This window comes from Taeniopygia guttata, chromosome 14 (genome assembly GCF_048771995.1).
Source record: "Taeniopygia guttata chromosome 14, bTaeGut7.mat, whole genome shotgun sequence".
NCBI classification, from domain to species: Eukaryota; Metazoa; Chordata; class Aves; order Passeriformes; family Estrildidae; genus Taeniopygia; species Taeniopygia guttata.
The window spans coordinates 8,870,372-8,883,951 of NC_133039.1; the positions used below are offsets into that span (position 1 = coordinate 8,870,372).

Consider the following 13,580-nt stretch of genomic DNA (forward strand, 5'->3'; position numbering starts at 1 on the left):
ACTGTCTCTATTCTGTGCAGGCTCTGGGCTGTAGTGAGGGTCCACAGTCATCTTAGAGCACATTGACAGTGGCTTTTTTGGGTGGGTTTTCTTTATTCAGTGAAAAAATAGTTTATTTCAGTAGCATCTTAAACTTACCTCCCAGCATTACTCCTTTGGTGCAGAGTAGTAACCTTATTCTTTTTGAGATGTGCAGCAGCACAGGAAGTGCATCCCATTCCACTCCACAACCAACTTTTCCCTCAGTAACAGGCACAAAGGCTTAGTATAACACAGCAGCTTAGTTTATTTGGAAATATTTAACTTGGAAGAGATTCAGTAGGTCTAGGGGAAGGTACAAGAGAACCATTTGCTGGTGGAATTGATGATTTGTACAAATAGCACTTCAGCACTTCTGTTTTCCTCAGCCGACCAAGATCCTTTCCTGAACATAGTCATGTTTATCAGAGTGTGTTAAATCCACCTTACACATTCTTCCACACACTCTTCCTTTTCCCATGCCTTGCCTTCTTTCTGAAGTGATAAATAGCCAGGATTTCCAGAAGAGATATCGGGTGCTTCCATCAATGTCCCTCTCTGCTGACAGTGACTGATATCTGAAAATCAACTCTGAAATGATGCCAGTTACTCCATATAGTCACCTAAAGATACTTGTCTGATACTCTGCTGATTTAATATATGGGGATTGTATAATGTGTTGTGCTCACAGGATCATGGAAGTTACAAAGCCCCTAGTTGTTCTTACATATCCAGTGATTTAGTCTGGTTTTTACACTTCCTTCCTAAGTTTAATTTGTTTAATTGCAGCCATTAGCTTTGACATCAGCCATAAGGGCTCTGCTGTGTTCTAAAAAGGCAACACTAAACCAGTGTTGAACACAGTTGAGAATCTGACCTTACAGTCTTAAAAATCCAGGACTTTATTGCTAAGCAGCATCACTGACCCACTTCTGAAGGAACCACTTGTGCACTGCAGGCAAGTTCTTCAAATCCACCCAAATAAACACAGAAATGAAGCCCTTGCTAATTAAAAACAAAAACTGGCATACAGAAAACCTTCCAGCTGAGCCAAGCTAAAACTTCTGAAAATGAAGTTCACTCTCATTAACAGTGCTAGAGTTCAAGTCTCTTTGGGGCACTGGCTGCCAGTGCTTCACTGTAAGAATATTGCACATTCCTACTTGCTGTGTTTCTTCTTGGTTTTAATTAAAGGAGATTGCTCTGTAGCCTGGTTATGAATGTTGCTTCCCAGGAATGTCTGTTTCTTGCTGATGAAATTTTTTCATGGAAACCTACATTGCACTCACTTCACTTATTCCCAAGTGCCTGTGGATTCTGTGCAGCCTGTAGGGATCACCCCAATCATCAGCACAGCCTGGGGAAACACTCATGTGCAGAAGTCACCTTGAGCCTTAAAAACCATGTGCAAAGTCCTTCTGGGCCCTTTATTAGTGGCATTCACAGCTGATCCTCCTCACGTTTAAGGTTTAGTGCTTCACTACAGGTTTTTCCCTGACTCCCATTTGCCTTTATTAATGATACTGACAATTCCTGATTTCTTAACTGGGTACCAGCAAGAACCTGTGGAATTTTACAGGAGCCAATGGGTGTGTCTTTGCCTCCAATGTGTATTTTCTCTCCTAAAAGCAGTTTTCCCCATAACTGTGTAAATGTGCACAGGTGCCATGCAGAGTACAACCCACAGCAGGTACAGACTGTGGCAGCTACAGAGCTCAACGTGGTGCTGTGTGTCTCAACAAGGATACAATAATCATATATGAGAGTCAGCCTTTGTTCTCTTTCCTGAATCTTTGGTCAAAGTAATTAAAGTGCTTCATGTCTCAGTGGAAACCTTTTGTGTTTTTTCCTCTTTGATCCTTAAAACTTAAGGTACTTTGTGACGTCGGTTCTTTGTCTCAATTGGGTCTGCAATACTGAAATTATTCTGGAAATGCAAGTGTTTTTCATCAAATCAGTCAGTGCTAGGGATTAGGTTTTATTTGTATAAGGATAGTCTGAGTTACTTTAGAGGTGTCTATTGCCTTCAACCTTAATAAGATACTTTTTCTCTCTAAAAAAATAACTGTTTATCCTTTTGGGGTAACTGCTGTTAATTTTTTCTCCTTTCCTATACTGTGGTTCCTTGGTATATAAGCACACACTTCACTTAGCTGGCTTCACAAAATGGAAGTTCCCTTTGCAAAATGTTATTTTAGGAACTTTTTGCTATCTTTTGTTATTTCTAAGCCTGAGATTGTCACACTAGATCCATGTACATTTATTTTACTATTTACACCTATCACAGTACATCTATATGGAATACCATCACACAGACAAACCAGCTACTGACAGCTAATATAAAGATATTAGATTCCACAAGCTTAATCTGCATAGAGACCAGAAACACACTTAATGGTGAAACACAGACAAATATTTCTGTATTTCCCTTAATTTTAAACCCATTTTATATAGAATGTGATCTTCCTGCCACAAATACCTACTTCTGTATTTGTATATTTGTCTTGTGGCCAATTTGTCTTGGGTGTCTTCCTATGCTTTTTTAATGGATAGTTTATATTTCTTGTGGTCACAAAATATACAATTAATACTTGTTTTAAGCATGGTTTCAATATTAGTTAAATTTTGTCTTCTATTCTTCTCCCAGCAATCTCTCAGTGATGTGTAATCTCCTGCTGCATGTAGCTTGTAAAAATGGACAAAACCCTGGGTGAATATTTCTCTTACTTCATGGGAGGTGGAGATCTAAAACAGAAGTGACACAACCTTGGACTGCATCATCAACTTGCAGATTACTGTAGCTGTGCTTTGCTAAAGCTTTGCCAGGGATTTATTTCCCCTGGTGCAAGCAATATTAATTTGGCTTGAGTAACTTGGATATCATATGGGATATAAAATCTGTAGCTACTTGCATCATCCTTGTCACTGATCTCATTCTTTAGGAAGAATTTGAAATTAAACTCCACAGCAAAGTAGTTGAACATCACACAAGTTTGGTGTTATGTATGCAACATCAGTTATCCTACAGTTGCTTCCTCCATCAGTTGTGCTATATATAGCATTGGTACTTGTGGCTTTTGTTCTGAAAAGTAGCAAAAATAGGAGAATTTGGCAATTTTTGAGTGCAGTTTGTCACGGGGGGAGAAGTGTACAACATATTCTTCTAAAGTTATAGCCTATTAAAATTGCTGTTTTACACCACACTGGATTAAATATAGCCCCTTTTCATTCACCTGTATCATGGGGGTGTTTTTTGTTGACTCTACTGCTGATCTCTTCTGGTCCCTGGACAGCCACTATATAGATTTCTTATTTCTTTTGTTTTAGGCATGCGTGTAGAGTGATCCATGCAACAGTGAAGAACCTGCCTTTGTCCAGTCCATAGATTACACTTGTGCCAGCAGCTCTTGCCTCCCTCAGCAGGACGCTGGTGGTTCCCCTCCCCATCCAGTTCCACTCCATGAAACATTGAAAAGACAAGCAGGGTGGGAAGCCCAGGGCCCTACATGATGTTGCACTGTGTGGTCCCACAACAATCTTTAATAATTGCCAGCCCTGCCTTGGCAATGGTGGGCTTGCTTGGAGGAGGTTCTGCCTTCTTTTCTGCTGGGCTGCCTGCAATGTTCGAAACAGAACACCATTATAACCAAGAGCTGCTCAAACTCTTTCTTCCTACTTCTGCCTTAAAGGGTGCAAACCTTTCCTGCCCTCTCTCCACCCACCCTGAATTTTTCAGCTCCAGTTTGAACAATACACTTTGGTGGTTTGAAACTGCTCAGAAAGTCTTATCTCTTCAGGGAAGGGTGTTAAAAGGACCTAAAGAATCTCAAAGGGAGGGTAAACTTGCATCTGGTTCAAGGCAGGTGTCCCTTTTCCCAGCCATGGGGTCAGAAAATTGGTCCTTTCACAAAGTCATTCCACTGTTTAGCTCCCAACAAGGAGCTGAACAACAAAAATATTGCTAGAATTTATCTCATCGGCTTGGATGTTGTAATAAAGGAAACAAGATAAAGGTAGGTTTTCATTTTCCAGGGTAAAAAGAATATTTTTATCTCTAAAACCGCATTTAAAAGCAATGAGAAAGTAAACTAACAAGGGAGATGAGTCATGCTCCCTGTGACTATGGGAGTATAAATAATTAGTGATGCATCTTAAAATGTCTCTTCTCAACCTTGTACTTGAACTTCAAGGTCATTGCAGTCCCTCTGAGAACTCTTGAGCAAGATCTTGATCTGTGCAAAATGGCAGAATGTTGGATACAAAACTCTTCAGCTGATGGACCTTTCTAAGGAGGGCACTGCTCTCACTTGACTCTGCCTGAGAGCTCATCTTGAGTCAGGGCAAAACCAATCTGTGAACTTCTAGAGCTCCTGCTGTGGCTGTGACTGTTCTGTTTGAAAGTTGCAGCTAAAAGCTTCTGAGGCATCATGAAATCCACTTTGTCTCTCAGAAACCAGTGTATTTCCATTCTGCCTACAAGTGATTTGGGTTGGGGTGATTCAAAAGCCTATTTCTGATGGGAATATATACGAAATTTGGGTCACCTGTGGAAGTTTGCAGTCTTTTCTCTAGTTTCCATCTTGACTGCAGTAAAACAGGTGAAGTTTGTTTCAGATATCCCACCATGGACCTGAAGAGCTTTTTTTCCATTATTTTTGCAGATAGGAAAATTATTATTAAAAACCTAAGTGCTTAGAAAAGCAGCTTGTGGCACTGTGTATACAAATATACTTTGCATATTTAAAACATATAGAGCAATTCTGAAGTGGCCATAGGTGACTGAAATTCGCTTTTAAGGGGTAATTTGGTATCTGAAGTCTAAGTGGCCAGCAGTTGCTGAGTTGTTTCTAGGTGATCTAACTAGCTTCACTTAGCTTTTGCCAGAGGCTGCCCTGTGAAAATGCTCTTATAATCAGTTGTTTTTGGAGTTTTTCCTTTTGCTCTTGTTTTTTTTTTTTTTTCTTAATGATTAGGAACTCACTGGTAGGAGACTGTGTTGCTTTGTCGATGGGTTTTAACTTGGTGCGAAGGAACTCGGCCATCTCTCTGTCTTCTTCTTTTTCCCTGGTGGAAAGAAGGAAAAGAAATGTTAGAGGAATGTCAGTTTACTCTGTAAATGGGATAGCAAAAGCTAGAGCAGCTAGGATCAAGTCACTAGTAAACAATTAATTCCTTTGCTATTTTTAGAAACAATTTTGCCACTTACTAAAAAGCAAAATATTTGCCTAAATGAAAACTGCTGCCGAGGCTTTTGCAATTTGCAGACTGGGCTCAGTGAGAGCTCTGGGCTCAATTCTAGCTCAGGCTCCTTGTCAGCTCCTTGTCTGGCCAGCTCTCTTTGATCAGCTGCAGGACTGGCAAAAGCTTTGCCAAATCCTCTCCTTGCTTGCTTAGAATTCCAATGTGTTGGAGGAGATATTGTCATTTTGGATAAATGGATTGAGTCTTTACTGCTGAAAGAGGGGGAAGTAAGAGCAAAACTGACTCTCTGTAGAGTGTTGATCTCAAATAAAAGATTGAATTTGGGTGCTGGAAGTGAACTTTTGAGGAAGCCTACAACTTTCTTGGCAATTTTGGGCTAAGCTATGGAGATGAAACCCTTCAGAACCTGCTCATGTCTTAGGGCTGTACTGCTGAGTACTTTTTAGTTGGTTTGGGGTTTTTTGTTGTTCTTTGGGTTGTTTTGCTATGACAAGATGTGAATAGTAGTAATCAACTTGACAACATGAATAATTAAAAAAGAAGGATTTTAGATGTCTACAAATATGCCTCTTGTAGAATTCCGTTTCATATCTACTTTTTATCCCATGAGAATTCATTTGTAGCAGCATAAATACTTTTCTTTTAAATGGTAAATGCCCAGACTGTTTCTGGTAGGAAAATAAGAGACCAAAACTCACTGTTATTCATGAGATGACTGAATCATTAATGGGATAAAGAGCCACAGAATTAGAGTAATCTAATTTTAATGTTTTTCTTATGGAAGGAAGAGGAGGCTTTTAACTTGGTAAGTTGTTTTGAAGGACCAATTCTCTCCCATTAATGTTGATTTAAATTTTGTCACTTAATCTATTGTATTATTAGGCTTGTGTAATGTCACTAAATAAATTAGTTGCTCTTGGTGGAATGTCACTACATAAGTTCAATTGCTCCTGGTTCTTACCGTAATCTCTCCACCTCTGCATCATCTACAAGAAAATCTCTTTTTTGTACCAGTCGATGAATCTTCTGAATCAGTTCATCCTCTCTTTGCTTCTCCATCTTTGTTTTTTCTTTTTCTGGTCAAAAGAGAGAAAAGAGTGCATTACTTTGGACTCTGGGGAGCGTGAGGGGGTGGTGTAGGACGTTGCAGATGTCTGAGAATCAGCTCTGATTGAAGTCAATGGTTTTCCAGACTGAGTCACCAAAGCCCCAGCAAGCTGGGTCACTGCCTCTTTGCTCTCCTCACTTGCTGCTGTTGACTCTGATCAGCTTAATGGTCTGAAGGCTCTGTGGGGTTTGCTAAGCCTCAATGACTCTGCAAGACATTGCTTGGAATTTTTTTGAGAGCTTTGGCAAGACAATAGTTCAAGATGCTTTGTTAAAATCCAATGTACAAACTCTATTTGACCTCAGGGGAAAGGAGATCACACCAAAAGGAATTCTGTGTTTCAAGACAGCTTTGGCTGTTGAAAACAACCCTTTTTTTCCTACTCTGACAAGACAGGTGAGCTGCAAATCCCCGCAAATAGCATTAATTATAGAAAAATAAATTCAAGTTTATTTTCCCTGCACTTCACAAACCTGAGTAATTAATATATATCCTTGTTAATTGGCCAGTCTGGAATGTCTGGGTTGTATATACACAACAATTTTTGTGGCATGAAAGACGTGCCTGTTGCAAACTAAAAGTCATAAATGTTAGGGATTACAGAGCTGTCATTTCAGGCTATAAAGCAAATGTATTTAAGAGAGAGCTCTTCAAACCTTGCAAGTACAGCAGAGATGAGAAAGCCAGAGGCAAATCCAATCTCGTGTATTTCTATGAGAAGCTGAAAATTTTGATCAGCTATGAAGACACTTTGTATTAAATCAAGATTTTGGGGCTGGGCAGTAGAACTGTGTTCAGAGACCACAGTTCAAACGGGGGAGGAAGAGAGAGCTGCCTGCAGTCTGATGCATCTGAGCTGTGTTATGTCTAGTGATTTAAGTTATAAGACACTTTAAATAGCTAAATTAATCAGACATTTGAAAACAATTGGTTTTAGTACAGATTAAAAAGAAAGAAGTCGCTGCTTTTTCTTGTTTTGTCTGTTATGGCTAAGGAGCAAGGACTCTCCTCACTTCTGAAGACAAAAGCTATTTTCTACTTCCTTTCAATCTATCCTTTTCCTAAACTGAGATGTGCTCTCCCATTATATCCTTATGGAAATTGTCTACTAAAAATATTAATACATGTGGCAAAATGTATATTCTGTGCACTAAAAGACTGATACCACATCTACTGAAACTGCCTAAACTGTGTCTATGAAACCAAAGAGCAGCTCTCTATACAAATCTTATTTTTACAGGAAAAATTGTGGTAGAGATCCTGTGAATGAATCCATTTCTGGAAAGTGTTTTTCTAGGTTAGGCACCTGCTGTGTCAGCCCTTAGGCAGTACCAGCAGCTGCTTTGTCTTTGTTAAGACCAAGGTCTTTTGACCCTGCCTGGAGACGCTGCTGCTGGAACTTAAGTTTGCTAAGATTTGTGAAATTCTAAGGAGAAACTGCTGTCTGTGGGTCTCTGCTCAAGGCCTTAAGACTGGAAAATCACTTCTAAAAGATAAAAAAAAACGCAAACAGCAGAAACACCAGAAGAATGAAAGCTGATTAACCCTATCTGTTAGTTCAAAGTCTGGACAGGAAAGCTTGCAGATCAGAAAAGTGATCTGCATCATTCACAGACACTTTCTAGGATTTGTAATCCTTTCCATTTGAACAAATAATAAACCAACAGTGTTATTATAAAAAATTTCAAATGTGACCTCTGCTAAGTATAAGGAAAGAAAAAGTAAGAAATATTATTAATCTATTTCTGTTAGGTGCAAAATGTGACAAAGTTTTTACACAGCTAAAAGTGGGTGGTTTCAGAGTAGATCTCTTTCCTGTGTCACAAATGCCCTTCTTTCTCCTTTCTCAGGACAAAGCTGTCCTTCAAATTTGCACAATAAAATGTGAGGAGGAAAATTGAGGATAACCAAAGGATGGTCAAAACTTGCACTTAACAGTTATGCAGGAGCAGTTGAGCAAATTATTTCTGCAGGGTGCTGGAGGCTATGCAGTAATGTGTGGTGTAAATGGCCTGCTGCAGTTGCTGAGTGTTTTGCAGGATGTGTCTATTTTTTTCTTGAACAGAGTAGGGCTGTAGTGGATCATCTAAAATGGCAAAGCTATAGTGAAGTGGAATTCCTCACTGATGGCAGCTGGAGTTCTGAGCCAAGGACTGCAGAACTGCCCACAGTTTTGTCCCCCCTTCAAACAGGGAATTTGCAGAGATTTATTGCAAAACACAAAACAGAGTTTGGGGCCTTGCTTTTTGCAGAAACCTGTTCTTCTTGATCCTAGAAGGTAGATTTAACTACAGGTATGATAATGGATTGGTGTAGCAAGGAAAAAATCAATCACATTCACAGTGATGGTTATAAATCTTTCTCCTCTCCCTCGTCTATCTTTGGCATCTCAGCACTTGTCTTTTCTACCTGACAATCTCTGTGCCACTTGGTTCCCTTGAGATTGCCAAGGGAGTGCAAGAAGTGCTCCTTGTTTGAGTGATATTTGCAGGGCTGCTGCCATGGGAGCAGTGAAATACAGCATGAAAAGAAATTTAGAGACAGCGATTAGAGATGGGCAGGAAAATGGGAATTAAAAATAAGGAGTGGAGGAAAGAGATATGAAACTCCACCTTGTGGGGAGGAGATTTTGATTGTTGGGGCATGGGTGGGCGATGCATGGGTGGGGATGGTGTCAGGAGCACAGGTGTTATCCTAATGCTGGGTGGAGACAGCCATTACCTGGGATTGCTACCAAACTCTGCAGCTCCTGCTTAAGGTTCATAATGTCTTTGCACAGCTGGATGTCATCCATCCTGCAGAAACAGAAAAAGCATGGTCAGACATGCAAACTCCACTCTGTGTTGATGGGATTGGCCAGATCTCATCTGAGTACATGACCCTGGCCTTGCCTGGGACCTGTCAGCCTGAAAGGGGATCCTGACACTCTTGGCTCACCATGTTTGACAGAAAGCAAAGGATGTTTAATACTAAATGCCCATTGAGCCCTTGATTACTTGTCTTACTAGCTCTAATTTGTGTATAGGTTCATTCCTTTCACTGTGGGTAATTTCAGATGCCTTTTAGTTTCCTGAACATCAGAGAACATTCTGGAGTGGGCCCCTGTATCCATAATGATCCTGGGAAAAGACAGGTGTGCCACACTGCACTTTCTGCAGCAAGAGTTTTCATAGGGAAAGAGCAAGAACAGCAGAGAGCCTGGGAAGGGGCAGCAGAGGGTGACAGATTATTAGGCACAGCCAGGGCAAGGTTCATATTCTACTGCCAGCTTTCTTTGTGACTCCACAATAATTCAGCTCTAACACCAGAGATCTGGAAACTCACATCATTTGGCATTTCTCTGTTTTTGAGGTTTTGTGCCTTGGGTGAATGTCCTCCATGGTTGATGTTAACTGCTTCAAATCCTTGATATGTGCAGAAAGTCCATTAATGTTAAGACACAGAAGACCACTTAAATTTTTTTAAAAAGTAACATTAGTAGAAACTGCACCTTCAGTTCTCATTGAACCTGCTGCTTCTCCTGAGAGCTGCCACGCTGAATCATTCCCCTGGAAGGAGCAGCCTTCAGCATCAGCTTCTTGGCACAGCTTTTATTGCAGTGCCTCAGCCCCAGTGGCAGCCAAGGCTCAGGTGTCGGCTCCAAGGGCAGCATCTGGGGTTTTCATTTTGAGATCCCCCCTGAAGAGCACAAAACCCAGCCTGTGTGATTAATTGTACATTCTCAGCTTGGATCTCACCAACACTGTCCTTGCCCACGGATCTCTGGGCTCTGTTTCTCACAGTTCTGTGCCTGAGGGGGGCATTGGCTGCTGCCTGAGCACTGGAGGCCCTGCAGGGCCATCAGAGAGGGGGTCACTGCTGTGTGTGTACGTGAGAGGGAGCCCCCGAAGGACAGTGCAGCAAAATTATTGAATTAAGAGAGGAGTGGAAAAAGTAGGTGTTTCTGGCACAAATAAGACTTTAATCACAACCCAAGAGCTTTTATTCTCCTTGCCGCCTCTGCAAGGAATGCAGGTCTCTGCAGGGAGCTGTCCTTCAGCTGCTTTGCTCTCCTTAGTAAAACATGTTGATCCTTCTGTTATTTGCTGCTTGGGTTAACTCCATCTTGCCTGTTCTGCTACTTTCACTCTGCTATGACAGCAATTCCTGCTGCCTTTCTACCCCTCTCCTCCCAAAATATGACTGTGAAATACCTCTCCTAATAATCTTTATTGCTGACCTCTTTTCCTTCTCTGTGTACCCCTGTCATTTCCACTGGGATCTGCTCTCTCACTGCCCATCTGTCCTGTAAGACTTGCTTTTATTGGGAAGATCAGCATGTTTGCCTCAGGACTAGAGCATGGTCCTTTGCCCTGTGTTTGGGACACTTGGAGGCAGAGATGTTTTTACTGATGAATATTCTTACTTAGGCTCCCTATATATTCACTCTCATCCCAAGTAAAGGCTGCTTTACTCTTGAGATCCATCACACTAAATGGTACTGGAATTACTTTTATCAATTAATCTTAAATGCTGTCCTCCCAGGAGAGTCAGTATTCAAAATGTGCTGGGATATGAGCAAGCCTCACAGCTCCTTATCTATTCAGTGTTCATGCACTTTGGGTGTCATGTTTGTACATCTGACTGAGATGGCCATGCCTAAGAAAGATGACAGTTTCTTGGCAAGAAATGTTCAATATTGAACTGCTGTATACAAATGATATCAGGCCAGACTCTCAACTAGTAAAGAGAACAGTGAGTTTCTACAAAAGAGATCTCTGTGATGGACAGGGAGAGGATTTTTTTTTTCTGATTCAGAAGATTTGGCTTCATTCTGAGAAGTTCTGAAATACACTAATTAAAATACTTTACTATATCACTTTGGCTCCCCGCCCTCGCTAAGGAACTCCAAAAAGCTAATGGCACTGCTCTTCTCTGAGGGTTTTCAGGAATTTAAAATACCACCAGCAGTATATTCCAAGTGAGCAAGATCATTCATGTTCAGTAGTCCCTCCAGTCCCTGTGCCTAACTTGTGGCTAAGGTACTGGCCACATGTTGCAGCTTCAGTTGCACTTTCTCCCCATTATTTGGGCTGGTTTTTAGTCTGGCTGCAGAGCATGCAGCTGGTACTCCATGTTCATTCTCAGCATCTCTTCCTGAGACCTAAACTTTGTTCCTGCCTTGTAACACACAGCAGAGAAGTAAATCTGTGGCCAAAGCACTTGAGTTCTGTAACAGCTCTGTGACCACATGAATTCCAAAAATCCTAAATCAGATGACCTCTCCAGAGCCCCAGTTCTGCAGGCTGCTGCATTGTGCTGGTGGACAAAAACTGAACCTACCATCTGCACCAATCCCCTTAAGCACATGGAACATCTTTCCTCCCATCTGTGTCAAACAGCCTTTGTGTTTCATCCACTCCACAGTGCTGATTAGGAAAAAAGTAATAAAAAAAGGTTAAATGATGAAAGGGAGGGCTGAAGGACATATGGGACCACGCCAAAGCTTCATCTATCTGACTTAATGAAAGCAGGATCTGTGGTTCCTTGAAACTGTAAAGCACATCCCACATCTGCTAGCAAATAATACTGAGTGCAGGGCAACAGGTGCTGCCCTGGGCAAGGGCTGACTTGTTGCCCTCGAAGGAAAGGGAAGAAGATGAATTCCTGGAAAGGAAATCTCTTGGAAGGCCATTCAACCTGTACTGGCACTATGAACCTTCCTTTCTTTCACCCCTTATGCTCTGGATGTTGGATGTGAGTAGTTACAAGAGTCCCAGAAGAAGTTAATGCTGTTTCTGAAAAAGAAAGAAAAAAATCCCAGTGTATTTCTCATTTGGAAGCTGGATAGTCGGCAGGGTTGGACTGAGAGCATCTTGGTTTTACTGTCAGACCTCTTCAGGAAGTAAAAAGTGCTTTTGGAAATCTTAAGGAAAGCAGTTATCTGCAGAGTAGAGGAGAAAAAATTCTTTGATCCCTTAACCTAGAGAGGTTTTTCTCTGGAAGAGATGGTACATTCTTTCCAGTCCCTGTGAGAACACTTTTCACCTTGTAGAAAAAAAATCAGTGAAGCAAACAGCAGTTACAATATGGCAGTTTTTCCTCCAGACCTGAGCTTTAAGTGTCTGCCCAGGAATCCTAAACACATGAGTTATGAGAATGATAAAACATATCTCTGGTTAGGAGCCCAAATCCATTCCTGGAGTAATTGCAATAGTATTGAACTAGGGATGGACTCTCAGTGTGCTTTCGTGTATTCCTGACACGCTGTCTGCACTTCTGCTTTTCTCTTTCTTGATGGCTTATTGCAGAACCCCTCTGCATGCTTGGAGATATCACACAAGCACATATTACTCTTTTCTCTCGTGGTATTTCAAGCTATATCATCACAACCTACAAGCAGATTTTCTGTTTGCCAGAAAGAAACAACAAAAAACCAAACCTCATAATGAATAAACAGCGGGAGCAGAGGATTTTCTAAAGATGGCACAAAATGACAGGAAAATAAGTGTGTCAGGGAGCCTGCAGTGCCCTGGCACAGTGACTCAGCCCCATTACATGTTTCTGTGGTCCAGCTCAGTGCCCTGAGCACTGCCATTGGCACTGCCAGCATGGGGCACCTCTCTGAGCACCATCTGCACTGAGGGGAGAGGGCACACAGAGCCTCCCCTCCAGCTGTGCCCTGGCCAGCCTCAGAGGCTCTGCAAGAAAGTGGGAGGCAGAACTTTTAAAGAATAAACATTCTGTACCAGACACAGAGGAATTGATTTGTTTGGTTTCAGTAAAAATTATTCCTCAACAGCTGAATTTTTCTATCTCCTTCTCAGCCAAGGAAGAAAACTGAATTCCCCAGTGTAAGACCTAGGTGCTACCTAGAGACATGCATAGGAAAAAAGCAAAAATTATAGTGAAAGCTCATAGAAAAATCACTAAACACACCCCCTTAATTGTCCACCAAAAAAAAGAGATGGCTAACAAGACGGACAAATACTTCATATTTGAGTGTAAGAACTATTAGTAACACCTATATAAGCATCAAATATAATTTTCATTGATTTCAGGATGAGCAGAGCAGTTCAGTGTCTAGAGAGCTTCTGTCTTTGCTGAATGACTTTCAAAGCTAGAAATAGATCTGTGCTCCCTCTAGCATGTCTGTAAGAGAAGGTCTGAGATTTCCTTTGTTTTCTGTTATTGGATTAAAGTGCTTGAAGTTAAAAAAGGAATGTAGACTGAGTTTGCTGGTTTCCTTCCCTCTCTTCCAGGAGGGTTTGCA

General features: G+C 41.3%; 1 protein-coding gene across 2 annotated transcripts in view; it reads right to left on the reverse strand.

The window, feature by feature from the left end:
• Positions 1-268: 268 nt before the first annotated feature.
• The window catches only part of BMERB1 (bMERB domain containing 1), a 46,725-nt gene continuing 33,413 nt past the window's right edge, over positions 269-13,580 (reverse strand). For both annotated transcript variants that reach the window (XM_030284967.4, XM_002197819.7), the window contains exons 3-6: positions 9,050-9,123; positions 6,182-6,296; positions 5,000-5,082; positions 269-3,633 (exon numbers count right to left, since the gene is read on the reverse strand). In XM_030284967.4, the coding sequence (XP_030140827.3) occupies positions 3,521-3,633; positions 5,000-5,082; positions 6,182-6,296; positions 9,050-9,123 (385 nt within the window). In that variant the 3' untranslated portion in view covers positions 269-3,520. The remainder of the gene's footprint in view (positions 3,634-4,999; positions 5,083-6,181; positions 6,297-9,049; positions 9,124-13,580) is intronic.